We start from the raw sequence: 27481 nt of genomic DNA, 5'->3' as shown, positions 1-27481 counted from the left end.
GCTTCCAAGCTCCCAGGTTCTCACCTTCTGTAACATGGGGTCCTTCTGATCATGTCTGTCTCTCCACAGGCGGCCAGCTTTACATGTACCTTTCCAGGATTTCTCTAGATTTGGGTGTGTGTTGTCTGTGTCTGTACTTTGCTCTGTGTGAATATGAGCATGTAGTAACTGGGTGGAGGGTCGATCACTTGCTGACACAGTGGTCAGGGGTTATTCATTGAGTATGTTACCGATGCGGTCACATTGGTCTTCTCTGAAACCGTGTGTATGCCGCGCTCATGCCGAAGTTCTCTTCTCTTTCATTTTACAGGTCTGCGCATCCTCTCTCCACTACCCCCCATGTTTGTTTCTATGTACAGCCAGCCCACCTCCGCACCCACTTCATCCCCCAAACTTTACGAGAAAACATCCAAACATTTTAGCATCAGCATCCCAAATTTATTCTCCAGCAGCTGTGTCTGGGTGGGAGAGGATAAAGGAAGGGCGTGGGGGATGAGAAAGTCCCAGAAAGTGGCAGGCACTGCGGAGGACAAGGTGTGTGTGTGTGTGTGTGTGTGTGTGTGTGTGTGTGTGTGTGTGTGATTGGGACCAAGGCTGGAGCCATGCACGGGGCAGGTGAGCAGTGAGGGGTTCTGGAACAAATCTAGAACAAAAGCTGACTGAGAAAAGTCGGGGAGAGAATCCTCCGTGCATGCCAGGAATCCCCAGAACATGGAAGGGAGGTGGCCTGGAACACGGAGCCCAGCCTCCCACTTAATTCTACAACTGAAGTGGAGGTAGGAGGGGCCTTGAAGGATGCAGAGAGCTGATCTGGAATCTTAGTCTGGAGCAGGCAATCTCATGAGACTATTTCCCCCAACGTGGTCTAGGGAGAGAAGGCATAAAACTACCAAGATAGAGTCTAGAACCCCACACGGAGTGGGGTTTCTGGGAAGAGTTGGAACAGCATCCAGATGTTGGGGGTGGGGAAAAACCAGGGCTCAGCACAACGAATCTAGAACACAGAAAGGCTCTAGAAACTGTTTGAAGTTTAAAATGCCAGCAATGCTGGGGAACAGCGTCTAGAACCCATTGGGGCGCGTGAAAGAGGCCAGAAGGTTGGGCGGTTTAAGAGACCTAAAATTCGGACTAGAGGCGGGGGTGGGGGTGGATGGGAGTTACAGCCAACTTGGCGGAGGGAGCACTGGGGACACCTAGCGGCAGCAGATGAGATTACATGACGGGCACAGGCACAGGGCTTGTGGGGCTGCGGGCATCTGGGTGCACGAAGTCCGGGTTCACATAAGTAAAGCCCTGGAAATCAGCTTGGTCGATGCTGGCTAGGACCAAGCGGTCTGGCGGGGTCAAGGCTGGCGCTGCCCGTGTGAAGAACTTGTCAAAGTTTTCGCCGCTGCGGCCACACTGTGATACGAGCAAATGGAAAATTAAGCCCTGATAATCAGAATCTATGCACATCCCTGTGATCTCTGTTTACCCCTTTAGGAGCATCTCTGCAGAAGGATTCCCCCCACCCCACCTCCACATACAAGCTTGGGAGTCCCACCCAACTTCCAGGGACAGAAATTGGGAGAGCAACTGACCGGACGTGGTCTAAAAGGAGGCGCAATTTCCAGTCTCTCCAACCTCTCCCAGTCGATCCAACGGAAAAAGCCATGAGCCCGGATGGTGGGTTCCCCATCTGGCCCTGAGCCCAGGCGCTTTCCTGGGTGCTTGGTCAGGAACTGTGGAAAGCACACAAAGAGGGCCTGTTAGATAGCTCAGTGAGTAAAGGCACTTGCCACCGTGTCTGATAGATGGCCTGAGTTTGATTCCTAGGACCTACATGTTGGAAGGGGAAAAAAAATTACTCCTAACACTGTCCTCTGAACATCTTGTATTATGATGTATGTGTGTGTGCACACATACACAAATCAGTAGACTAAAAATTCAATGTAAAATGCTTTTAAAAATCAAATGTGGTGGTATAAGGGTTAGAGAGGAGGAAATTGGAGACATAGGAAAAATCCAAAAGAGGAGGAAGAAGAGAGGGAGAGATGGGGAGAGGTGGAGGATCTCCTGTGGGCCATGAACTTTCTTCTGCATCACCCAAGGAAGAAGAAACTGAGGCTTACAGTTTGGATGACTCATCAAGACCCATGAAAAATATGTCATGGGGATTAGGGGTAATCTGATCTACCCAACTCTAGAAAGACACTTTGCCCTTTTGACATTTCCTGCTGTGGGTCAGAGTGAGACAGAGGGATGCCACCCTTGGTCTGGGATGACATCAAGGTAGCAAAATATTGTTGAAAATTACTCTTGCAGGAAATGCCTGTAGAAAGGTTTGAGTGACAGGATCCTTTTTCTAAAAGAGACAGCCACCGAGGTATATGGGTTGTGGGTCGGAAAAAGCTGGGAGTTTGGGCTCTCACCCCCTTGCAGATGGCCACAGCTTCCCGGGAAAGTGACTTGGGATAGGTGACAGTTTGTTCCATGATGGCTTGAAACAGCTCCTCCTCATCTTCCCCATCAAAGGGTGGCTTTTAAAAAGGAGGCAGAATCAAGTCAGAGACATGTGAGGCTGCCTTTTCCAAGCCTGCATCCCTTCAATACCCACTTCAAACAAAAGCATCCTGATAATGCATCCTCCCACCCCACCCCTACGGCCAACTGCCTCAGATAAAAGCAAGAAAACTATTCCATTTTCATCTCTAATTCCTTATCGTACATGCCCTAGTTCTGTGCATCACTATACTGCCCAGTTGTCTTCTGCTATGTAAGTCACTGGCAATATGTCATCTAATGGGGGGAAGGGGGGTGCAGGAAAGACTGGAAACTGTTCTCACTAACCATCGCGGTTAAAACAATGTTTCAGGACCGCGGACAGCGCCGTGCTACCCCAGCTTCCTGATGGATCAGCACGTTTTCTTAAACCTTGCCATCCTGTTCCTTCTAGAATAATGCCACATAAAAAGGGACACCCGACACTGTGTGGCCATTAGTTAAGCCAACATTCCATATTCTGCCTTACCTGTCCTGCCAACATCTCATACAGCAGGACTCCAAAGGACCACCAGTCGACAGACTTCCCGTAGGGCTGATAGGCAATGATCTAAAAGAGGAAGAGAAAGCAGAGTGTGTGATATTTTCTGGAGACAGAGTCTCACGTGGTTCAGGCTAGCTTTGAACTAACTATGTGTCGGAGGATGACCCTGAACTCTTTAATCTCCTGTCTCCACCTCCCCAGTGCTAGGAATACAGATGTTTGTTCTCTAAGGTTGCAGGATTCCTATGGCCTCTCTCTCTGGATCCTGACTCACTTCAAGAACTTTCCACTCTGACTATTTTAGCAAGAGCTCCACCATTTGGAAAATCCAGGAAACAATGGTTATATACTTACAAGCTTCCTTACCTGGCAATATATAAAGTCCATGGAAGGGCTGGCAAAATGAGAGCAGGTAAAAAGCCCCTTGACACACAAAACCCCATGACTGGAATTCAATTCCTAGGACTCACATAGTGGGAAGAGAAAACTAACTCCCTAAAATTGTTCTTTGACCTCAATATGCAAGCTGTGACATGTACACACACACACACACACACACACACACACACACACACACGCACAATGTTTTTTTTAAAAGAGGAAAGAAATTAAACTCCACAAATTTTTTCTCTGACCTCCACATATATGCTGCAACATATGTGCCCATGAATACACAAAATAATAATAATTTTAATAATTTAATATTTTAAAGCCTATCTAAGGATCAAGTCATAAGTACTACCCATGTAGAATATTTGGGTAACCACACCTTCTGTTTGAATGCTAAGCAAATAGAGCTAAATCTTTTTTTTTTTTTTCTTTTTCCTTTTTCCTGGAGCTGGGGACCGAACCCAGGGCCTTGCGCTTGCTAGGCAAGCGCTCTACCACTGAGCTAAATCCCCAACCCCGAGCTAAATCTTTTTCTTTTTTCTTTTCTTTCTTTTTTTTTTTAAATGTGTGTGGGGGAGGGTGAGACATGATTTCCGTGTAACATAACAGCACTACCTGTCCAGGCTGGCCTCAAACTCACAAAGATCCACTTTCTTCTGCCTCCCTAGTGCTGAGATTAAAGGCATGCATCACGAGGCCTAACTAAATCTCATTTTTATTAATTTACTGAGAAAAATATATGCATGCCATGGCTTCTGTGTGGAAGTAAAGACTTTCAGGAGCCAGTTGTCTGCCTCCAGTATGTGCGTTCCTGAGATAAAACCCAAGTGATCAATCAGTCTTAGCAGTAGCTACATTACCCACAGAGCCATCTGGCTGACCCTGGGATGAATTTCAAAGACCAGAGAAACATTTCTTGAGACAAGACCTCATGAACCCAGGTTGGCTTTCCACGTAGATAAGGATGACCTTGAACTTCTGATCCTCCTGCTCCCATCTCTTGTATGTTAGGATTACAAGAGCGAGCCACCATACCTGATTCAATTATTTTCTCATTCCTCTTATTTTCTGTTTTTCTCCCCAAGACAGGGTCTCACTAGATATCTCCAGTTGCCCTCACCCAAACTGGAGATCCTCCCAGTTCAGCCTAACAAAGAGTGAGACAGGAGATTCTGTGTAACGGAACCCTGGCTATCCTGGACTGTCTTTGTAGACCAGGCTGGCCTCCTACTTACAAAGATCCGCCTCCCTCTGGCTCCTAAGGTGCTGGGACTAAGGTATGTGCCGCCACACCTGGCTGAGAGAAGAGATTTTTAAGCTTGGAGAAGTCTCGCCTCAGAGTCAGGGTCAGAGTCAGGATTAATTGTATGTGTGTGTTTTTCTACCTTGTGGCAGTGAGTTCAAATTTCCAGGAAGAGTTTTCAACCAGTGACACTGATTACTTGGGTCCTAGCACTGATCTATGGTCAAGATCAAGAGACAGCACCTTCACACTGTACAATGGCCTCCACAGATTAACAAAGCCAGTGTGAGCATACTACACAGCTACAGCATGAACCTTTAGAATATTAGCTCCGGCTTCTTAACACCACTGAAAATATCCAAGGATTAGTCAGGCAGTGGAGGTGCCTGCCTTTAATCCCAGCACTCTCAAGGCAGAGGCAGGCAGATCTCTATGGGTTTGAGGCAAGCCTGGTCTACATAGTAAGTTCTAGGACAGCTAGGGTTATTATGGAGAGAAGCCCTGTCTCGAAAAACAAAACAAACAAATAAACAAGAAAAAGGTAAGAAAGAAAGAACAGAGAGAAGGGGGGGAAGGAAAGAAAATATCCAAGGGTCAGTCTTTTGCTCCTCTGGGAAGTTCAAGGTTCTGACCATGCCCTCTCAGAGTGTCAGGAGGAAGATCTATTAATACTATAGAATCATGGGTAAGTGTTCAGCTCCCACTATTAGGGGAAAAAAGTATGAGGTGCATAGGCTTGGGGTGCAGCTTAGTAAAGTGTTTCTTTCCCCCAGGATACATGAACATCTGGATCTGAACCCCAGTAACACATAAAGCCAGGTGGTACTGACGAACACCAGCTGTTGTTCCAGCACTAGGGAGATACAGGCGGAGGGACCGTAAATCCAAGGTCATCCTCACTTACACAGTGAGTTTGAAGCCAGCCTGGAATACATGATACCCTGTCTTAGAAACAGAAAGAGGACGCAGAAGATCCTTAGCACAAGCTAGCTAGGGAGATTAGCATATCATCAAGCTCTAGGTTTGACTGAGAGAATTTACCTCAATGAATAAAATGGAAGAGTGGTACAGGATTCCTAACATAACCCTGGGCCTCCACATGCAGGCGCAAATGTGCCCCCATACATGAAAACATGCACGTACATACATATACATACATATACATACATACATACATACATACATACATAGTAGTAGTAGTAGTACTAGTAATACTACTACTACTACTACTACTACTACTACTACTACTACTCACACACACACACACATGTAAAGATTTTTTTTTAAAAAAAATCGACAACAAAACTACATGTACTGTTTATCAATGAGCTGCCATTCAATTCTGTACTAAAGGGTAAGCCCCGCCCAACCAGCATACAGAAGACACAAAGCCTCACAGTAGGCATAGTGTTCTCAGGCCTGCCCACTCAAAACGCACTAGAAATAGTCTCCACCTTCTCCACTTTGGAATAGTGTGTGTTCTACTCACACTCCTCCGAGCCAATCATACTCATGTACACTATTCATCCTCAGGTCCTGCTTGCTTTACCCATTTGAGGTAGGCAGATCTAACCCACTGTGAGTGGCACCATTCCTTAGGTAGGGAAGCAGGACGGGTATGAATAGTATGGAGTGTGTGAGCTGGGCACTAAACACACGTGTAAGTTCACTGCTTTCTTCTCTTATCATGGTGTGACCAGTCCCTTGACTTCAAGTGCTCAGCATATCAGTCTCCCCGCTCAGGGCACAGGTGGAGACTACCATGGGTGGGAGCTGGTAAGACACCCACAAATTAAGGACAAGCCTTGTCTACTATGACTATTAGACAATTGCACCCACTGAGAGATGCCCACAGAGCATCAGGTTGAGTTACCTCAGGTGCTATGTAGTCTGGGGTCCCGCAGAAGGTGCGGGTTGTGGACCCAGGGAAGACATTCTCTTTACACATGCCGAAGTCTGTGATCTTGATGTGTCCTTCAGCATCCAGCATCACATTATCCAACTTGAGGTCCCTGGAGGATGCGTGTATGAGGAAGGAGAGTATGATGGTTAGCTTTCAATGTCACCTGGATAAAATCTCCCAGGAAGAGGGTCTCAATGAGCGAATGTCTGGATCAGGTTGGCCTGTGGGTAAGTTTGTTGAGGACTTTTTTCATTACTTTAGTTGATGTAGGTAGACCTAGTCTACTGTGGGTGGTACCACTCCCCAGGTAAGAAAGCTGATAGACTATGTAATCTGAGCACTAGCTTCATGAATTAATCCATTGTTCTCTGCTCCTTATTTGTTTTGAGGCAGGGTTTCTCTGTGTAGCCCTGGCTGTTCTGTAACTTGCTCTGTAGACCAAGCTGGCATCTTCTAACTCAGAGATCTGCCGGCTTCTGACTCCCGAGTCCTGGGATTAAAGGTATAAGCCACCACTGCAGGGCATGTTCTCTGTTCTTAACTGTGGATGTAAGTAGCTGCTTCATGTATATTTTACTTTGATTCAATGGTAGAAACTGTGAGCCACGCCAAATGCTTCCTCCCTTTGACTGTTTTGTTGTTGTTTTGTTTCGTTTTTTGGTTCAAAAAGTAGATGTGTCTGTGTGTGTGTCTGTGTGTGTGTCCAGGTGCCTGGGGTGGGGTGTAAACATGGATGTCATATCTCCTGAAGTTGGAGTTACAGGCAGTTGTGAGCAACCTGGTATGGGTGTTGGGAACCAAACTTCAGTCCTCTGCAGCATCCAGCCTTGCTGAAGCCATCCTTCGAGCCCCCTTATAGTGTACTTTCACACAGCAATAGGAAACAAAACCCAAGGCAACTAGCGTTCAACAATCCGGAGCTGTGTGTTGGAATCCCATCCCCTGCAGGGACCTATTTCCCTCTCCAGAAACTGTTGGGGCTACTGACCTGTAGATGATGCCCTGGTTGTGAAGGAAGAAGAGGCCTATGGCGATTTCCGCGGCATAGAATCTGGAGGAGCACGTGGCAAGTTAGAAGGTCAATAACAGGATCACTTCTCCCACCTCCCCCTCCCTTCACCATTGCTGGTACTTACGCTGCGTGGGGCTCCTTAAACTTGCCCAGTTGCTGAATGTGGTACATTAAATCGCCCCCAGTGACGTACTCCATCACAAAATACAGGCGGTCCTAAGGAGGAGTGGGTATGGCTTAGTGGCAGGGACACACCCACACCTGAACAGAACCGCTTTTCTTTTCTTTTCTTTTCCTTTCTTTTCTCTCCTTTCCTCTCCTTTCCTCTCCTTTCCTCTCCTCTCCTCTCCTCTCCTCTCCTCTTTTCTTTTCTTTTCGTTTCTTTTCTTTTCTTTTGAGACTGGATTTCTAAGTGTAGCTCTGGCTGTCCTGGAACTATCTCTGTAGACCAGGCTGGCCTCAAATGCCTGCCTCTGCTTCCTAAATGCTAGGATTAAAGGTTGTGCGGCTAACATCCCTGACACGTATGTATATTGTGCCTGGTGCCTTTGAAGGTGAGAAGAGAGCGTTGGATGCCCTGGACTGAAGACTCAGATCATTACAAGCCACTACATGGATAATGGGAACTGAACCTGGATCCTCTGCAAGAGCAATACTGTCTTTAACTGTTGGGTCATCTCTCTAGTGCCAAGCTTTGAGAGAGAGAGAGAGAGAGAGAGAGAGAGAGAGAGAGAGAGAGAGAGAGAGAGAGAGAGAGAGACTCATGTAGCCCACACTTTAAACCCACTGTGTAACTGACGATAACCTTGAACTCTTGGTCCTCTTTCCTTTACCGTGCAAGTGCTGGGATTACAGATCTTTCTACCATAGCCATTTATGAACAGCTGTTTCCTCCTGCCCATTGGGGACAGACTTGGAGACCTCCTGGTCCACTCAGCCAGTAACCCAAAGGAATTGGACAAGTATATAGGAAGGGTCCAAGATTCTAATCCTGGAACCTCAGAATATCCTCTGCCTTATTTTTGTTACTCTAGTTAGTTTTTTCTTTTTCTTTTTTTGTTTTCCCGTAGCTGAGGACCGAACCCAGGGCCTTGCGCTCTAGCAAGCGCTCTACCACTGAGCTAAATCCCCCACCCCCTTAGTTAGTTTTCTAAGCAGTTTACAGAACTTGACTGAAATCCAAGAGCATTAAATCTCAAGTTACATCTTGTGACTCTATCTCTCTGTCTCTCTCTCTTACACACACACACACACACACACACACACACACACACACACACACACACACTTCTCACTGTCTGGAGCCAAAGGTAGTCAGGCTTCACTTGGTTTGCTTGTTTTCTTTTAAGCGGGTGAATTGTAGATGGTATTTGCACGTATGTGTTATATGTGCATGTGTGGGGTCAGAAGGCATAGAACGCCCATTTCTCTCATTCTGCCTTATTTCCTTGATACAGAGCCTGTTAGTGAACCCAGAGTTAAGGTGACCCTCAATAAAGACCCCATGACACTGTTCCATCCCCACCTCCACCATGCCAGTGCTGTGGGTATTCATGAAGCCAGATCTGGCCTTTTACATGGGTGATGGGGATTCAAACTCAGGTCCTTGGGTGTTCTTGTGCACTAAGGCATCTCTCTCGCTCTGATTGTTATTACAGTCATGCACTCTGTGGGCCAGGCTAAGCTCAGGCTCACCGCAATGCTCCTGCCTCTGCCTCCCAAGGGCCAGGATGACAAATATGTGCCACTACTTGGTTTTTGCTCAGAAGCAAGGAAAGTGAATCCTCTCCAAGTCCTGAGGATTCTAAATTCTTGTACAACCCCTCAGTCTCAGGGAAACACTCTTTTATGACTCATCCTTCAGTCAGACTCCAGAAGGGATGAGATCACCCTGGAAGCCCAGTCATTCTTGCTGTGTCCAATTAGAAGACATCCCTAAGAGCTGGGGATAGAGTTTGGTTGGAGAATGCTTGCCTAGCTTACACAAAGGCACAAAGCCCTGGCTTTGATCCTCAGCATGGGGCAAACAGGCTTGTCCTCAAAAACAAAAAACAAAAAGATTTACATCTAAGTCATTAGACTCAAAACCGCAGAACACTAGCTACAGCCATTGGAAAATGATCTCGTGGGAATCGCAAAGGTTCTGACCATACCCACTCAGATCCCGTATTCTGGCTGTGCCCCCAAACGGCACCTGCATCCCCACCACACCGGATCCCACCTGTATGGCCCCATTCATTCATTTTTAAACTTAAATTTAAAATGGTTTTGAATTATGTATGTGCGGGGGACTTATATGTGCATATGAGTACAGGTATCCTCAGAGACCAGAGCGTTAAATCCTCTAGAGCTAGAATTATAAGAGCCACAGCACATGGGTGCCAGAGAAACAAACACAGATCCTCTGCAAGAACAGTATGTTCTTTTTACTACCCAGCCATCTCTATACATCACTCATTCGTTTTGTTTTGTTTTATTGAGACAGGGCCTCACTATATAGCTCTGGCTGACCTGGAACTTGCTCTGTAGAGCAGGTTGGCTTCTTTTTTTTTTTTTTTTTTTTTTTCGGAGCTGGGGACCGAACCCAGGGCCTTGTGCTTGCTAGGCAAGCTCTCTACCACTGAGCTAAATCCCCAACCCCAGCAGGTTGGCTTCCAACTCAGAAGGAACCGCCTGCCTCTGACTCCTGAGTGCTGGGATTAAAAGCATGTACCATCACCCTCAGCCTTATTCATTTATTTTAATAATTTATTTGTGATTGTATATGTGTGTGCATATGTGTACATGTGTGTGGTTGCATGCTGCATATGGAGTGTGAGTCTGTGTGAGCCCAAGCATCCCATATGGTGCTCTCTTATTGCCTTGACCAGGGTCTTTCACTGTACTGGATGCTCATCAAAATGACAAGGCTGGTTATCCAGAGAGCTCTTGGGACCCACTCATCTCTGAACCCCAGTGCGAGGGACAGAACACATAGCCAAGTCTGGCTTCTTATGCAAGGACTGGGATTCAAACTCTGGCCCTTAAGATTCTGAGGCTAGGGGGCTGGAGAGATGGCTCAGTGGTTAAGAGCACCGACTGCTCTTCCTGAGGTCCTGAGTTCAAATCCCAGCAACCACATTGTGGCTCACAACCATCTGTAATGAGATCTGATGCCCTCTTCTAGTGTGTCTGAAGGCAGCTACAGTGTACTCATACAATAAAATAAAATCTTAAAAAATAAATTTATAAAAGATTCTGAGGCTAGCACTCTTACCCTCTAGGTCATCTCTCAGCACTGACCACACCCTGATCTCAGCCTTCTAAAGTATGACCCCCAACCCTCCTTCCTCACCGGAGTCTGAAAGGTGGAGTGAAGTTGTGTGAGAAAGTGTGGCCGGCCTCCAGGACCTCGGCCTCCCAATGCCAGCACACGCTTCTCCACGAGGGTGCAGTCTACATCATCATCCTGGACAATGACGTCTTTTTTCAGTATCTTGATGGCATAGAGTTCATCAGAGCCTCTGCGCTCTGCCAGCATCACCTGCAGACAGAGGTTTGAAAGGAGAGATGGCTCAGTGGTTAAGAGCACTGATTGCTCTTCCTGAGGTCCTGAGTTCAAATCCCAGGAACCACATGGTGGCTCACAACCATCTGTAATGGGATCTCATGCCCTTTTCTGGTGTGTCTGAAGACAGCTACAGTGTACTTATATATAATAAATAAATAAATCTTTTTTAAAAATAGAAAGAAAGAAAGAAAGAAAGAAAGAAAGAAAGAAAGAAAGAAAGAAAGAAAGAAAGACGGGTCCATTTGAGAAACTTGTTGCAACAGGACCCTACACTACTCTTCAAACAGAAAACAGAATCAGAGTTCTCCTCTGGCTGTTCTGAAGTTGCATCTACTTTCCTCAAGAAAATTACTATTGGCATATGTAATTTTATTACGATTATTTATTATGGCGAAGGGTGTATGTCAAAGTCAGTAAAAACCTGGGGGAGTCAGTTCTATCATTTCACTACAAGGGTCCCAGGGATCAAACTCAGGTACTCTGGTTTGGTGGAGAATGCCTTTATCTCTTGCTGGTAAGTGCTCTTACCTGTTGAGCCATCTTGCCAGCCTGGCATTGAGACATTTATAGCAGAAATCTCCAGATACTCCAGCTTAACCTAACTCCATTTAGGGATGCAGGGGCCCTCAGTTGAGTTACCCACCCAAACTTCTTCCCTAAGGAATAGAAATCCAACCTCTCTGCAGACCTTCCCCCCGCCCCAAGAATCCCAGGAATCTGACCTTCCCAAAACTGCCTTTCCCTAGAACCATGAGGAAGCTGAAGTCAGAGATATGCAGGCGTCCTGGACTGGCACCGAAGAAGCATCTCTTGGAGTCCGTGGGACTGGGGGATGGAGAAGGAATGGGAGAGGAAGAGGGGCCCATCCGCACTCTCTGTGAGGAGAGAGAGAGAGAGAGAGAGAGAGAGAGAGAGAGAGAGAGAGAGAGAGAGAGGAGAGATCCAGAGATAGTTAGAATCTAGAGATGTTTTATCCTAAGAGGCACAGCACCCAAAAATGAAAAGAACCAACAGAGACAGAATAGAGAAAAAATGGCATTGTCTTCATTCTATACTTAGCTCTGGTTAGGCTCACCTGTAACCCCAGCCTGAGGCAGGAGGATGGAGAGTATAAGATCAGTATGGGCTATACAGGAAGACCTTGTCTTCGGGGAGAGAGGGAGAGAGAGAGAGAGAGAGAGAGAGAGAGAGAGAGAGAGAGAGAGAGAGACAGAGACAGAGACAGAGACAGAGACAGAGACACAGAGAGAGACAGAGAGAGACAGAGAGAGACAGAGAGAGACAGAGAGAGAGAGAGAGAAGAAGGGAAGAAGGGAAGGAGGGAGGAGAATGAAGACAGACAGGGTAAGAAACTAGGAAAGGGAAAGAATAATGGAATGGAGAGCATGAGGCATTATTGAAAGGGTAGGAATTCTGGTCTATACATTTTCACCTATCAGCCTCTAAACCAGAACTCCTTGCAGGATCAGAAAAAACAAACAACAACAACAACAACAAAAACCAGTGGGCTCTCATTCCCAGGTTTTCTGGAGGTGGGGGCCTCAGAACATGGACTTGAAACAAGATTCAAGTTGACACGGCCTGCTGTTGGTTTGGGGACCACACTGAGTAATCAAATGCTGGAGTCCTCTCGATCTTTCCCTGAGGGGTTGAGGGGGTGGGGTCCCATGACTGAACTGTGACAGCTGCCACACGAGTCCCTCTATACCCACTGCCATCCTTTCTAATATGTTCTCTGCTCTGCAGGCAGAAGGACCAATTTAAAAATAAATAAATCAGGTCATGTCTTCCCTTTGCTTTCAAAGGCTCTAACAGCTTCTGTGTATTACGATTTTATTCCCTACAGCTTCAAAAGCAGGCTCTGATGGGTCCTGAGTGTCCCTCTTCCCTCTACGCCTCTCCTTCCATGATTCAGACCCTGGCCTCATTCACTTGGTTCTCTATCTCCCCACAAGGCCTTGAGAGGTGACCCTGAGCCATCTTGAAGCCTGCCCTGTGCCACCTCCTGCAAACTGTTTCTCAAACCTCCTTCCTTCCTTCCTTCCTTCCTTCCTTCCTTCCTTCCTTCCTTCCTTCCTTCCTTCCTTTCTTTCTTTCTTTCTTTCTTTCTTTCTTTCTTTCTTTCTTTCTTTCTTTCTTTCTTTTTCTTTTGTTATTTTTGGAGCTGAGGACTGAACCCAGGGCCTGCACTTGCTAGGCAAGCGCTCTACCACTGAGCTAAATCCCTGACCCCTCGTTAGACTAGAATCAAGTATCTCCTTCACAGGTGTCTCCTGATGGTTTTATCAGGGTCAGAGTCTCCTCTTGAGGCCCCTGTGTGGCACTGAATAATTAGCATCTCTCTGTCCCTATGACCGCCTGCTTACTCCCTTTGAGATCGTACAGAGGAGCCTGTTTGCTCTTTAAGCCTGGAGCAGAGCTGTGCTTCAAGGGAAAAAAAAACGCATCTGTATCTGTACATGAATATGTACATGAATATGTGCAGATACATATGTGAGATAGATGATAGATGAATATGTAAACAGATGGATGGGTGATGGATGGATGAACGGATGGGAGGAATACAGAAAGACAGGAAGAAACAGAAAGTCAGAGTTTTTGCTTTTCTTGTGACAAGATCTCCTGTAGCCAAGACCAGCCTCAAATTTGCCATTTCATGTAGCTGAGGATGACCTTGAGACCCTGATCTGCCTGCCTCTCCTTACCAAGTGCTAGTATTACAGATACAAGCCATCCAACTTGGCTTCAAGAAGGTTTTATTATAGGGTGTGTTTTTGTGAAGAAAAGTAGTCTGACCTTCTGGATGTGGGACCCAGCCACCAAACCTTCATAACCTTGTCTACAATGTAGCCATCTACATTGAGCTCAGGAACTCATTATGTAGCCAACAGTAGCCATATCAATCCTTCTGCCTCAGCCTATCTCAGTACTGGGACTACAGGTCTGGACCACCATGCCCAGGCTATCAAGCATTCTTGTGTATTCTACTACTGTTCTACGCCACCACGCCCAGCCTAGAGTCTGTCACACAATGGTCTGCAGTGGTAATACTAATGGTTGCTTACTGATCATGGAAACAGCTGTGGACAACACCACACAGTCATATACAATCTTTGGTACTCATTGACTAAGCAGTTACACACTGGGTATGGTGATACACGCTGTGACCCCAGCACTAGGGAGAAGGAAGTGGGAAGGTCAGAAGTTTAAGGTCAGCCTCAGCTACATAGTGAGTTGAGGCTAGCCTGGGCTATATGATACCCCCCCTTTGTTTTTATATAGTCATATTGTGTAGCCTTGGGTGGCCCGGAACTTTCTCTGTAGACCAGATAGCCCTCAAATTCACAGAGACCCACTTGTCTCTGTCTTCGGAACGTTGACATTAAAGACATGGGCCACCGTGCCCACAGCTTAACCTCCAAATCATCTTATGTGCAACCCAGCTCAGCACAGAACCCTCCCTTCTTGCTTGACTTAAAAAACCAACATCCTCCTGAGAGATGATAGGACATCCTCTCCGAGGCCACCACGCCCCTCCACTCCCGACTGCCCTTGGTCTAACTTTACTGCCTTTGTTGCTCCCAGCTCTCCTGCCTGGCTCCTACCTCAGAGGTTCACACTGTCCACCGTCTGCTGCAAGGCCCTTCTCTGGGGACTCTTCACTCACTGTCTTGCTTCATTTAGACTTTTACCCAACAGTTCCTTTCTCAGGGAAGCCTTCTTACCCCAAGCTCACATTATTATCAGCAGAATTCCCAGTGCTTCTCAAAGAAGATTGCAGTATTACCAAAAGAATTCCCAACACTACTCAATGCTCATTGTTTTTCTTATTGCCTAGGACTTCCTAAGATGTCATGCATTTGCTTGTTTTTAATAAAAAGAAGATTGAGTCTGAAGTTTCATGGGTTCTAGGCAGGTGCTTTACCCCTCGCCCCTCACTGGGGGATTCTAAAAAACAACCCAACTTCTAAGTTATAACTTCAGACACACACACACACACACACACACACACACACACACACACACACACACACGCACACGCACACGCACACGCACACGCACACACACACACACCCATTCCCTTTTACTTTTCATTTTCAGATAGGGCCTCACTAAGTTGCCCAAGCCATCCTTGAACTCATTCTATGGCTCAGGCTACTGTTGAACTCACTCTGTAGATGGCAAGCCATGAACTTGTGCTCTCCCTGCTTCAGCCTTCAGAGTAGCTGGGATTGCTGGCCTGCATTTATTTTAGAGCATGTCTTACATCATGGGTTGCAAGAAGGAGGGACTGTTTCGTCTTGTTCTCAGTTGCATAGAGATCCCCCATGACTAGATCCTTGCCTTGTACACAGAGATGTACTATTTTTGAAACAGCAAAGGAGGGCTATTTACTGCCTCCCTCCCTCCTCTTCTTGTGTTCTTCCCTCCTTCCTTCCTTCTGCACTCTCTAGGAAGTTGCCCTGACTCTCGGGCTATGCTGACTCCCTGGTGCCTGAAGCTATTTCCACCATCAAACACATTCCTGTTCTGATGTCTCAGGCTGCCTCCTTCATTAGAGAAGAGCCCCAGGGAATGGCCTGATTCTATGTGGGCACCAGGCTTCAGGAAATAGTGTTCAGTGAGGGAGTGTGAATGGAGACAACAGTGTCCCGTCTACAAAAAGACAGCAAAGCTCAAGGGGCAATTCAGAGAGAGGCCTTCATTGTCTACACTAGAGGGTAGAATAATGCCTCCTCCAGGCCTTTGAGGTTCCGTGATGTACCTGTAATTGAGCTCAGATACCTATGAAGATGGCCCTGTCTCAAACGGTCACTGACTTTATTCAACAAACACAAAGTAAGTGTTCAACAGATGTGTTCAGAATTGAAGGTAGGAATTGGGAAGATACATCCAAAGATATCTAAATGATACTCACCTCATACAATTCCAAGGGGTAATTACAGGCCTGGGGGAAAAGAAAAGCCACAGTCAGGACCCCTTGAAAGGTTGATAATCGCCCTACAGCAAAGGCCCCACACGGGCCCTTAACACCCCAAAGCTATGGGGATGGAAAACTACAATTCCCATGAGACCCTGTGGCCTAGACCCCTAAGAGTTGAGGAGGGAGTCCTGGAGTCTTCTGGGAATTGTAGTCCCAGTACCAGTGGTTTACCAGGGATAGAGGGCAAAAGCCAGCTCTGAAGTTGGGGAGGCTGGGCTGGGCTCCCCTGGGGGAAGCCAGTCAGTCAGTCAGGGTACCTCAAACTTCTGGAGGAGGCTGCAGTTGTCAGCATCGGCCACCGGTACATTGTAATACTCGCCCTCCTCCTGGTTCAGTAACTTGTACCTGACATACAGACGGAGACCAGGGCCGGGCAGGGATGGGAGAAGCAGGGCACCCATGGGAGAGGCAAAGACATCCAAAGGGAGGTAAGTGACACAGAAAGACCGACACAGAGATGGAAAGAGAGAAAGAGTGTGAGATAAGAAGAGAGAGGAAAAGCGGGGGAGGAGAGAAGAGGAAGTGGAGAAGGAAGAAGAGAAAGGGGGAAGCTATGTTGGAAGGTAAAAGGGGGAAAGATGGTGGCCTAAGAGAGACCACATATGGAGGGAGAAGGTGACACACCAGCCCAGACTGGCTCCTCACCATCCATCCACAGGAGCCTTGAGTAGCTCTGAGACACCAAAGGACATGGCACCCATGAAGTCATTTCGGGATGTCCTATCCCAATCCCACACCTCCACACTGAGCCGGCGCTCCACATCCCCCGGCTTCAGGTTGCTGTGGGAAGGGTAGGAACAGAGTGAGGAGCCGAAGTCATGGCCTCCCACTTCCTCACCCCAAGCAGTGGAGGTTTTCCCACCTCTGACCCCCAGAAAGGCTCCCCACTATGGCAAATTGGGTAGTCACAGATTATAAATATAAGCATCACAAGCCCCTCCATTCCTCCCAAATTCTTGTCCCCTTCTCCCTGTCTCCTGGTTCTTTTTTCTTTCTACTCTGAGTGCAAGTGTTCCTGTCCTGGCTTTTCTCTTTGTACTTATCACTCCCCTACCACCTGCCCCTTCTCCCCTCCTCTTTCACTCCTTCCTTCTCTTCTCATTCCCTCCTTCCTTTTTTCTTTGGCTCGTTTGTTTATCTGAGATAGAGTCTCTCTGTGTAGTCTGGGCTAGCTTTGAACTTGTCTCAGTCCCCAAGTTGCTGCCCCAAGTTGGGCATGCACAACAATGCTCAGCCTCTTGTTGCTTTTCTCTCCCTATATAATTGCCTCTGTCTGCCTGCCCCTCTGTCCTTCTCTTCCTGGGCTACTCTACTCCCTTTTCCCTTTTCTTCCTCTGGACTCTTCTCAGGACCTCCTTTTTTTTCTTTTCTGTTCTCCTTACTCATTCTGAGCATCTATCTAAATATCTACTTGTCCGTCAGCTTGCTCTCTCAATCTCAGTGTGCTTCCTTAGCAATTTAAATATTTTGTACATATAGGATCATTTTGCCTGCACATGCTTGTATACCACATGTGTGTCTGATGCCTGTAAAGGCCAGAAGAGGGCATTGGGTCCTTTGCAACTGGAGTTACATGTGGCCATGCCTTGTAGGTATTGGGATCCCAAGTCCCCTTCAAGAGTAGCACTCATTTTAAAGTACTGAGTCACCTCTCCAACTGCTCTGTCTACTTCTTGAGAGTCCTGTCTTTCTAGTCCTCTGCATGACCTCTGATCTCATTCTCACAAGCCAAGCACACTGAAGGGAAGTTAATACCCAGAGACCCATCTCTCGGCGGCTCCCTCTCTCAATCATCCCTTTCCTGTCTCCCACCTTCTCCAGCCTCTTATTAGAGATGTCTTCCATCCTAACACGCCCCTGCCCCCCAGCACCCTGGGCTTGTGTACTACTAGAACCCGCAGATCCTTCTCTTTCTCTCATCACAGCCCCAGAGCTCACAACACGAAGGTCTCGTTCCACACGGGATTCAGTGTGGCTTTCACGGTCTTTGTCTTCTGTTTTGTCAGGTTCCGAGGGTCCGGGATGAGCTTCAGTTTCACATAGGGATCAGACAGGCCATTGGGGTCCATAGGAATGAGGTTCCGGGCCTCGCCCACTGAAACAGAAGGCAGGGAAGGGTGGCTTGAGTTAGAGACCCAAGAAATAGCTCCCAGCATTCCCACAGCCAGTAGTCAAGAATAGGGGATCACAGTCAGCAAGATGGTTCAACCGGTAAAGGTGTTCTGATGATTTGACATGGTATGAGAAAAATGTCTTCCCTGCCAGTTGTCTGTCTGACCTTCATACACTCACTGTGAAACAGAAGAGCTCGTGCACATACATGCACACAAATAGATTGATAAATGTTTAAAATAATAATAAGGGGCTGAAGAGATGGTTCAGCCATTAAGAGCACTTATTTTTCAAATGCCTGAGTTTGATTCCCAGCACCTACATAGTGATTCACAACCATTTACAGCTCCAGTTCCAAGGGAACTGATACCCTATTTTTTGGCCGTTACAGGCACGAATTACACACATGATGTTCACCCATAATCACACAGAAAAAAACAAATAGATATAAAAATAAATTTTAAAAAAGAATTCAAGGTCAGTCTCCTTTCTCTGTGACGCATCTTTCTACTACCTATATCCAGGGCATATAGCCTGCTGCATGAATATGTGCCCAGAAATTAGACTCAGTATCATTTCTGCCACTAGGACTCAGGAGTCTGGAGTCTGACTCTCTTGGGTAAATCAGATCTTGCCTCTCATCCCACCCTCTCAATGACCACTAATTGGAAATCTAGAGTGGTGGTGGAGGTCAATGGTAGAATGATTAATATGCATGATGATTCCAAGGTTCAACCTCCAGTACTGGGGGACTGGAATTGGGGGGGCGGGGCTTAGCATGTCTAGAAGCCCAGCATTTGGGAAGTAGAGGCAGGCAGGCCACAAATTCGAGACCAGCCTCTGCTACATATCTAGTTTGAGGGCAGCCTGGGCTATTATATGAGATCATGTCTGAAAGACTAAGGCCAACGGCAGGTCTTCTGCTAGAAAGGGAATGAATAGTTGGAACCCAGACACCAGAGTGGGGATGGAGTCAGGGGATGTAGGCTGTGGTCTGTAGGGGGTTTGCATCCTGGTCCCTGGTATGGAACACCCTGGGTGAGTTCAATCAACCTCAGTTCCAGGTTGGGGCGTGGTTAGTGAGGAGGCACGGCCTCACCAGTAATATGGATCTCATCTGATGTGGGAGCCCGGATTTCCAGTTGCAGACGTCCACGGCGCTCTGTGTGGTCCACGCCGCAAAGGGAGGGCACGCTGCGCACACAGCGTCGGTGCACATTCATTTCGCAACCTGGCGGAGCAAAACTGGGGATAGCATTCAGGCCCAGGCCCTCACCAACCCCACTTTAAATCTCTCCTCAACCTCAGACATTGCACTGTGGTTGAAGGAGAGCGCCCTCTAGCGCCTGATCTGGGCTGGGGCAGCAGACATCCTGCGGGGCACACTCACAGGAACATTTCATGCCCTGGTGCACCAGCCCGTAGAGGAGGGAACCACAGTGGTCGCAGAAGGTGGGACTGCTGTAGCTGTGCAGACGGAACTTGTGCTTGTTGCGAGGGTCCTAGGGAGCAGAGAAGATTCATTTAGGGATGTAGACGCTGGGGGAAGGAACCTAACACCCCGAGAGAGGTGACTTTTGAAACGTTTATTATTACAGGTGCAAGCAGAGGCCAAAAGATCCCCCTGGAACTGGAGGCATCAGCTCCAGTAACTTCCTGGAGTTACCGAAAGTGCCAACTTCTCGGCATGGGTGTTGGTAACTAAACTAAGGTCCTCTGGATGAGAAGCAAGTGTTCTCGATGCTGAGCAGTCTCTCCAGCCTTGGAACTTCGTTTTTATTTTTAGACTTATGAGACAGGGTCTTGTTTAGCCCAGGCTGGCTTCAAACTCAAAATGTAGTGAAGGATGACTTTGAGCTCCCGATCCTCCTGTCTCTAACTGAGACGGTAGGCATGGACCACCATGTGTGGCATAGTACTACCAAGAGAGAAATGTCCCCGGCTAGAGAGAGGCCCTTTAGTGTTTTTCTTCCTGTGGCCTTGCTCTCTGTCAGCTTTCTATCTCACTCCTTTCAGTCTACACACATTCCCTGAGACCTTGTTGTGTGACAAGGCCAGCACTGGATAAATACAATTAGAACTCTGTCACATGGAGGGCCTGGAGACGTAGCTCTACAGAATGCCTTTCTAGCTTTCAAAGAATCTTCTGATTCCCAACACCCCACAATGTGGCGGTGCATGCAGGAGCATCAGGAGTTCAAGGTCATCATCCATTGGCTTCGGGGTAAGTTCATAAACCCTATTTCAAAAAACAGAACAATAACAGAAACTCCTGTCACCTGTCAGCTTTCTTTCTAATGGAAGGGGATAGAATAGTAAATCATAAATAGCATGATAAGACAGATGACTGTATCTGTTTTGGAGAAGAATGAAACAGGGGTAGGGAAGCTTGGTGGTGCCAGTCTGTCATTCCAGCTCTTCTGAGGCAAGTAGATCAGAAATTCAAGGCTTCAGAATTCAAGCAACGGTGAGTTCAAAGCCAGCTTGGGTAACTTAGTGACACCCTGTCTAAAAAAACTTAAAGGGGCTGGGAGTGTCACTCGGTGATACAGTTGTCTGGTATACATGAAGCTCTGGGTTTGATCTCAGAACTTCAAAAAGACATACGGAGTAGGGTGGGGGTGGGGAGGCTGGAGAGCTGGCTCAGTGGTTAAGAGCACTGACTGCTCTTCCAGAGGTCCTGAGTTCAATTCCCAGCAACCACATGGTGGCTCACAACCATCTGTAATAGAATCTGATGCCCTCTTCTCCTGTGTCTGAAGACAGCAACAGTGTACTCATATAAATAAAGTTAAATAAAAATTCAAAAATATAAAAATAAAAGAAGGGCGTGGAAAGAAACAAAAGAAGTAGGGGGGAAAAGAGAGACGGGGACAAGGAAGATAGAAAGGAGAGAGACGGAGAAGACAAGAAGAGGGGGAGGGAGAGGAGGAAAGGGATGAGGAGGAGCTGGAGGGAGAAAAGGAAAGGAAAGAGAAGTGAGGGGGAGAGGAGTGGAATGGGAGGAAGAAGTGAAAGGAGAAAAGGAGGAAGAAACAGAAGGAAAACGTGAAGCTGGAGGCTCATGAAGGTGTGGTTGGGGTAGGACTCACTAACAAAGAGGCATTTTGTGAGAGTGTAAGAAGATTTCCCAGGGCCCTTTCCACCTGCATACCTCCTCCTCTAAGTTGCTCTCTGAGGACCTATGGGCTATCCTTAGCCCCAAGTCCTCCATTCCCTGTCTCCCTGCAGCCTGCCTTCTCTGGCTCCGACTGAGACAAGAATCAGCTACAGCAGGCACCAGAGGGCCTGACCAGATTAGGGGGAGACTCACAGCAGAACTCAGTATGTGGGCCATGCCAGGCCCACTGCTGCTAGTCTGACAGTGGTTATTGGTGCTATGGTCATTAGGACAGGGTTTATTGCTAGCCTTGATGAGTCAAATAAGAGCCAGGTCACTTCCCAGATGTGTGACTTTTGAGCCAATTCATCTCCCAGTTTTGAGCCTCAGCGTCCTTCTCTGTAAAATGGAAATAAACATTTGCTCTATGTCTTGAAGCAACATTAAGTGTCCAGGGTCCGATTATGCAGGAATTTAGGCCATCGACCAGTACCTTCCACACCCACACTCCTCCACCCTACAAGGTAAGGCCTGGTTCTTAGAAAATGATTTCCTTCCTCCCTTCCTCTCCTGCATTTTTTCCTCTCTTCTTCCTTTTTAGAGGCTGGCTTGGGAACTTACTGTATAGCTCAGGGTGCCCTTGAAGTCCTGATCTCCCAACCTCAACCACTGAGATTTCAGGTGTCCACCACCCTCACCAGTTTACACAGTGCTAGGCTTGGGACCCAGTACTCTGCCACCTGAACTACAGTCCAGCCTCAGATTTAGCTGACTCTGAAAGAAGTGTCCTAAAGATAGAAAAATTAAGACATTCTTGTGATTTTACTTATTTTAGTGAAATTTCTAGTTTTAACTTTTTTTTTAGATTATTTTACATGAATGAGTATTTTGCCTCTGTGTATATATGTGCACCATGTATATATTCCTTGTGCTCACAGGGGTCAGAAGAAGGCATTTGGTCCCCTGGAACTGGATGATCATGAGCCACCATGTGGATACTTGGAATTGAACCTGCGTCCTTTGCAAGAGCAACAAATACTATTAACTTCTGAGCCACTTTTCCAGATTCTAGTTTCCTATTTGTGTGTGTGTGTGTGTGTGTGTGTGTGTGTGTGTGTGTGTGTGTGTACACATGTGGGGGTTAGAGGATAACTTGGACAAGTTCATTCTCTTCTTCCAAAATGTGGATCCCAGGGAAGGAATTCAGGTTATCAGCCTTGGCAACAAATGCCTTTACCATCTGAGCCACTCAACAACTCAATATTTTACTTGCTATGTTCCAGATACCATCCCAAGTGCTTGAGTCAACTGAAACTGGGAAATGACCCCATAAGGAGGTATAATTCTCACCTCAGTTTACAGCCCAGAACCTAAGATGAACTGCAAATAATTAAGCCAGCCCTGATGGCAAATACCTGACATCTCAGCATTTGGGAGGCTAAGTCATCTGTACAGTGGGGAATCTGAGGGCAGCCTGCTCTATAAAGTGAGTTCCTGGCCATCTCTGGCTATATAATGAGGCACTGTCTCAAACAAAACAGCAAAAACAAGACCTTTGAAAGAAAGGGGAAAAAGAAACCTTTTGATCTCTCTCAAAGAATGGAGAAGACTTTTAAATATATTTAAAAAATTTAATGAGGGGTTGGGGATTTAGCTCAGTGGTAGAGCGCTTGCCTAGCAAGCGCAAGGCCCTGGGTTCGGTCCCCAGCTCCGAAAAAAAAGAAAAGAAAAAAAAATTTTAATGAAAGAGAAAAACGAAACATTGCAAGAGATAATTCCTCATTTAGAGAGGACTGGTTTTACATCATGTGTCTGTTCAAGAGTCTGTGCTCGGATGGGAGGAGGAGGAGAAGGAGGAGGAGGAGGAAAGGAAGGAAGGAAGAAGGAGGAGGAGGAAGGAGAAGGAGGAGGAGGAGGAAGGAGAAGAAGGAGGAGGAGAAGGAGAAGGGAAGAAGAAGAAGAAGAAGAGGAAGAAGAAGAAGAAGAAGAAGAAGAAGAAGAAGAAGAAGAAGAAGAAGAAGAAGAAGAAGAAGAAGAAGAAGAAGAAGAAGAAGAAGAAGAAGAGGTGAAGCAGAAACAGCAGCAACCAATCTAATCTTATGAGCAATTAACCAGATTCAAGCCTACACTGGATGTAAAAGAGCTGATGAGTATGTATGTAATCAGGACCTCATAAAACACAGATAGTGTTGGAGGCGAGCAGGTGCATAGGCAAGCAATAAGCATATCCCGGTGCTGGTACACAGTGGTACTCAATTAGTGCTCTATATATTCACACCCTATATGCAAATTCTGTTTTCTTCAACAGACAAGTTAGCAGGTGCCTCATGAGCCTGGGTGGATCTTTCAGCTTGCCTTTTCTTTGAAACAGTGTCTCCATATTTAGCTTACACTGGCCTCTAACTCACAGTCCTACTGCCTCGGCCTCCGGGTTGCTATCTCCCCCCTATCTATGATTCTTATAACTCTTTCTTTTCTTGTATCAAATTCTGGGAAGAAACAATCTCTGCTGAGCCATTAGCATAAGATTGGAAATGTCTGGGTTCCTGCTATCTGGTTCCACAATGTGGATGTTCAAATTTAAATCAATATGAGGAAAACCGAGTTTAGATTTCTGTTCCTCAAAGCACCCCTGTTTCATGCCAGCTGCATCCTGCTGACGGCAACCGTAGAAAGAAAGCATCTCCCTTACCATGGGCAGTTAGTTCCATTGGTCACTGCTAGGTTACAAATGCATTTTGCAAGGAAGAATCAGAGGCTTGGTTTAAAGTGAAGGAGGGGAAAGGAATCAGTGTCCAGAATGGACTGTGCTCATCAACCCCTGCTATACGGAGAGAGGGGCAGGGTGAGGTAGTTGTGGATCTGAGTGCGTTCATGTGTGTGAGTACTTAGTGTCTGTTCCCTGTGGGGTCTCTCTGAGTCTCCCTAAACATCTAAACATCTTCTATCTCTGCCACTTCCTTTCTCACACACACACCCTGATTAAAATAGGCCTTATGTAGCGCAAATTTCCCCAGAACTATCTATGCAGACAAAGCTGGCCTTCGATTCCAGATCCTTCTGCCTCCGCCTCTTATGTGCTAGGATAATTGGCTTGTGCCGTGACACTCAGCTTTGAGTTTCTCTTTTCCTACATTTCTGTCCAGCATCTGAGATTCTCTCTGCCTATAACACAATTTCAGTACTGGCATTGATCTCTCTCTCTCTCTCTCTCTCTCTTTCGCTCTTGCTCTCTCGCTCTCTCTCCCCCTCTCTCTCGCTCTCTCTATCCCTCCAATTTTTTTTAATTTCCTCTTCGGTGGATGGCAGTCTAATCCATCCAATGATAACTTTTGGTCTCTTCTACCCCTGCTTCCCTTTCTGTCCCTCACCTGTGTCCCCAGCCTCTCCCAGGCCCCTTGTCAGTACCCCTTTTCAGGCCAAGGGCAAGGAATCTGGGCCAGACTAGCTCTCGATATCTCTCCAGCCCCCCTCCCCTCCCAGCCTTAAAAATAGCAAGAGAAATTGGGACGGACGCCGAGGGGGTGAGGGCGGGGACGTGGCCTGAGGAGGAAGAACCAGGTGTCTGGGCACTCACGTCCGTCTGGGGGCCCTTTCCAGCGCCTGGACACTCGAAGGTCACAAATTCGTGGCATCGGCGGTGAACCACAAAGCTGCAGACTAAAGATAAGAAGAATGCAAGAGACACAGAGAGGGAGGGAGAGACAAGAGAGACCGCCCCAACAGATGAAAAAGAGTCAGAAATTCCAGCCCAGAGAAAACCACAAACAGAGGAATTCCCACATGGAGATTTCAATGGGAAGAAAATCAGAGAAGAGACCCAGACCAAGAGTCATATGAGACAGACACAGAGGCATAGAAAGCAGGACCCAGAACCCCAAGAGACAGACTTGAAGAAAGACAAAAGAGACAGAGAAACACAAAGTAACACAACCTCCAATGTGCGTGTGTGTGTGTGTGTGTGTGTGTGTGTGCGCGCGCGCGCGCAGCCGCCCCCCAACAAAGAGAGAGAGAGAGAGAGAGAGAGAGAGAGAGAGAGAGAGAGAGAGAGAGAGAAAGAAGAAAACAAAGAGAGAAGATGACAGGTTTTGAAGAGAAACAACATAAATATCCTTAGGCGCAGCAGAGGGCAGCAACTTAAACAGAAGTGAGTCTGGGGGTGCTGCTTCGGCCCGCCTCCCACCTTGAGTCACTCTGTTCTCAGCCAAGTAGCAGCTGGTGTTTTAGGACTCGCCCCCCTTGCCCGGCCCCCACCCGCCCATTAGTGACCCCACCCGGCCTGCCCCTGCTTTAGGATGAATGGTGTTGTCATGACAACGGCAGTCTTGGGGGGGGCTCTGACTTTGCATCTCTGAGCCCCTTCCCCCTTCAGCTCCCCTTTTCCAAATCTCCCTGTTCCCATGGAAACAGATTCTCCAAATATCTGTCCCCACCTGGAGCCGGCCGAGGGAGGGGCCCCAGCACCACCTCCGCGGTGGCCCTGCCATCAGAGTTTCCTCCCCACCACAGGCTGTGTCTCTGCCACACCCCCCGCCCAGGGCTCCCCCGCGCCTCTCTGGGGACCACAGAACACGTGTGTCAGCCGCCTCAGCTGTGAGGCCCCAGCCTCCACCCTCAGGGGTCCCAGGAGTCCAGGTCCCAGCTCTTACCTTGACATTGCAGGCCCTGCTTTCCAATGCCCCTGGAAGAGTCAAGGATCTAAGGTCAGTGCAAAGAGGGGTACCCGGGCCATCCCACCTTGCAAGACATAGGTCTGCAGTTTCCCAATCTCACCTAGATGTCCGAGTCCCAGTTGCCTTCTCAGAGAACCCCAAATTTCTAGTTCCAGCTCCTTTTCCCTTGGACTCTATAATCCAGCTCCTGGCCCCTCCTCCCTCAGATCCAGGAACCCAGGCTTCCACCCCCTCCCCCGTCGTCAAGCCGAGGAGTGGGAGCTGCAGCCCCTCTCTGTTCAATCGCTTGGGGGCCAGTGTGACATGACTGTTCCCAAGTCCCCTCCTTCTCCATTCTCCAACCCTCTCTCCCAGCCCGCTTCCCTCACCAGATGAAGTCGGTACAGTGACTGCAGAAGGTTGGCTGCTTGAAGAAACGAGCGGTGAACTTGTGGCTCTTCACCTCGTGGACCACCTTCTGCCTCAGCGCCCCCTTTCTGCAAAACAGGGGTCGGGGTCCCCCTTCTGAGTCGCCCCCGCCAGGACCCAGACCCGCCATGGCCCCAGGAACGCAGCAGGGATCACGAGCTGGCCTTTTTTCTGAGGAAACAGGTGGACGGCGATAGGGGCACTCCGCAGACTCTGAGATCGGAAGGACAGGGGCAGGGCACCTAACGGTGCGCAGCGCAGGGCAGAAAGCAGCACCCCCCGGCACCGGCTGTACCGAGCGGGGAGAAAGCGGGTGGGGTCAGAGCAGTAGAAGACTGGGGCATCTAGGAGCCGCAGGCACGGGCGGCGGCGGGAGCTCCGCTATCCGCACCTGCTGAAATGTAGAAGTCGGGGGTGGGGGTAGGCGTTGCCATGACGACCAAGGGGCGGGGTTTCAGTTTAAAGGCGCCCCCCCCGCCCCCAAGAATCCCGGACAGTTGCCCCTCCCTCCTCTCCACGTGCACACTCCCATTCTGCAGGCTCTATGCAAGGAGGGGACGTCCTCCAAGCCTTGTCCACCCCCTTTCTCCCAAATACATTCCAGTCTGTTATCTTGGCTCCCACACCCATCTTCCTCCTCGACTCAGCCGCTTGTGTGGGTCTTGCCAGAATCTAGGATCCGGGGTAGACCTGTGTGTCTCTGGACATACTACTCTTTTAATCAAGAAACTTTGTCTTTAGTGCTGAGGACTTTCTGATGACCGCGGAGGCTAATGTCTCATTCTCCGTGATGCTTTGGGCTCTTTATCGCTCTTACAGCCTCTGGGCTTGGTGCCATGCCTCCCTCTGGGTGTGTCTCGTCTTTCTCTGCCTTCTCTTGTCTCTCTTTTCCTCTCTTCTCTCCTATTTACTCTCTCCATTTCCCCCTCTCTGCTTCTTTCCTTTTCTTGCTCACGTCTCTCCTCACACCCCACATGGTGTACTGGAAATGTTTTCGTTTTCATCTTCCAGCCTTTCCCGGTCTTCCCTAATCTGCGTTCACCTTTGCCTATCAATTCAGCGTTTCCCGACGTCCGTCACT

At 47.9% G+C, this 27481-nt stretch overlaps 1 protein-coding gene across 1 annotated transcript; it reads right to left on the bottom strand.

The window, feature by feature from the left end:
- Window positions 1–416: 416 nt before the first annotated feature.
- On the bottom strand, window positions 417–26811 carry Prkcg (protein kinase C gamma). The gene is made up of 18 exons (XM_032894549.1): window positions 26361–26811; window positions 25969–26000; window positions 24897–24979; window positions 19610–19721; window positions 19319–19450; window positions 18046–18202; window positions 16753–16887; window positions 16365–16452; window positions 16042–16071; window positions 11846–11998; window positions 10908–11096; window positions 7698–7789; window positions 7550–7612; window positions 6532–6670; window positions 3011–3091; window positions 2412–2519; window positions 1581–1721; window positions 417–1401 (listed from the first exon to the last, which is right to left on the bottom strand). Exons 1-18 carry the CDS (start codon window positions 26528–26530, stop codon window positions 1213–1215), a joined length of 2094 nt encoding a protein of 697 aa, XP_032750440.1. The 5' UTR covers window positions 26531–26811; the 3' UTR covers window positions 417–1212.
- Window positions 26812–27481: the final 670 nt, after the last annotated feature.

Source organism: Rattus rattus, chromosome 2 (assembly GCF_011064425.1).
Source record: "Rattus rattus isolate New Zealand chromosome 2, Rrattus_CSIRO_v1, whole genome shotgun sequence".
Taxonomy (NCBI): Eukaryota; Metazoa; Chordata; class Mammalia; order Rodentia; family Muridae; genus Rattus; species Rattus rattus.
Note: the sequence above shows the minus strand (reverse complement) of the source record. Positions and strands in the feature narration are given on the sequence as shown.

Bases quoted from the DNA above. Each gene is read 5' to 3' on its own strand.
- Prkcg (XM_032894549.1), bottom strand. From the start codon at position 26,530: ATGGCGGGTCTGGGTCCTGGCGGGGGCGACTCAGAAGGGGGACCCCGA. The intron at 19,722-24,896 runs GTGAGTGCCCAG...TCTGCTCCCTAG, and splicing joins GAAAGGGCCCCCAGACGGAC to GACCCTCGCAACAAGCACAA. The intron at 16,072-16,364 runs GTACCCTGACTG...CTTTTCCCCCAG, and splicing joins GCCTCCTCCAGAAGTTTGAG to GCCTGTAATTACCCCTTGGA.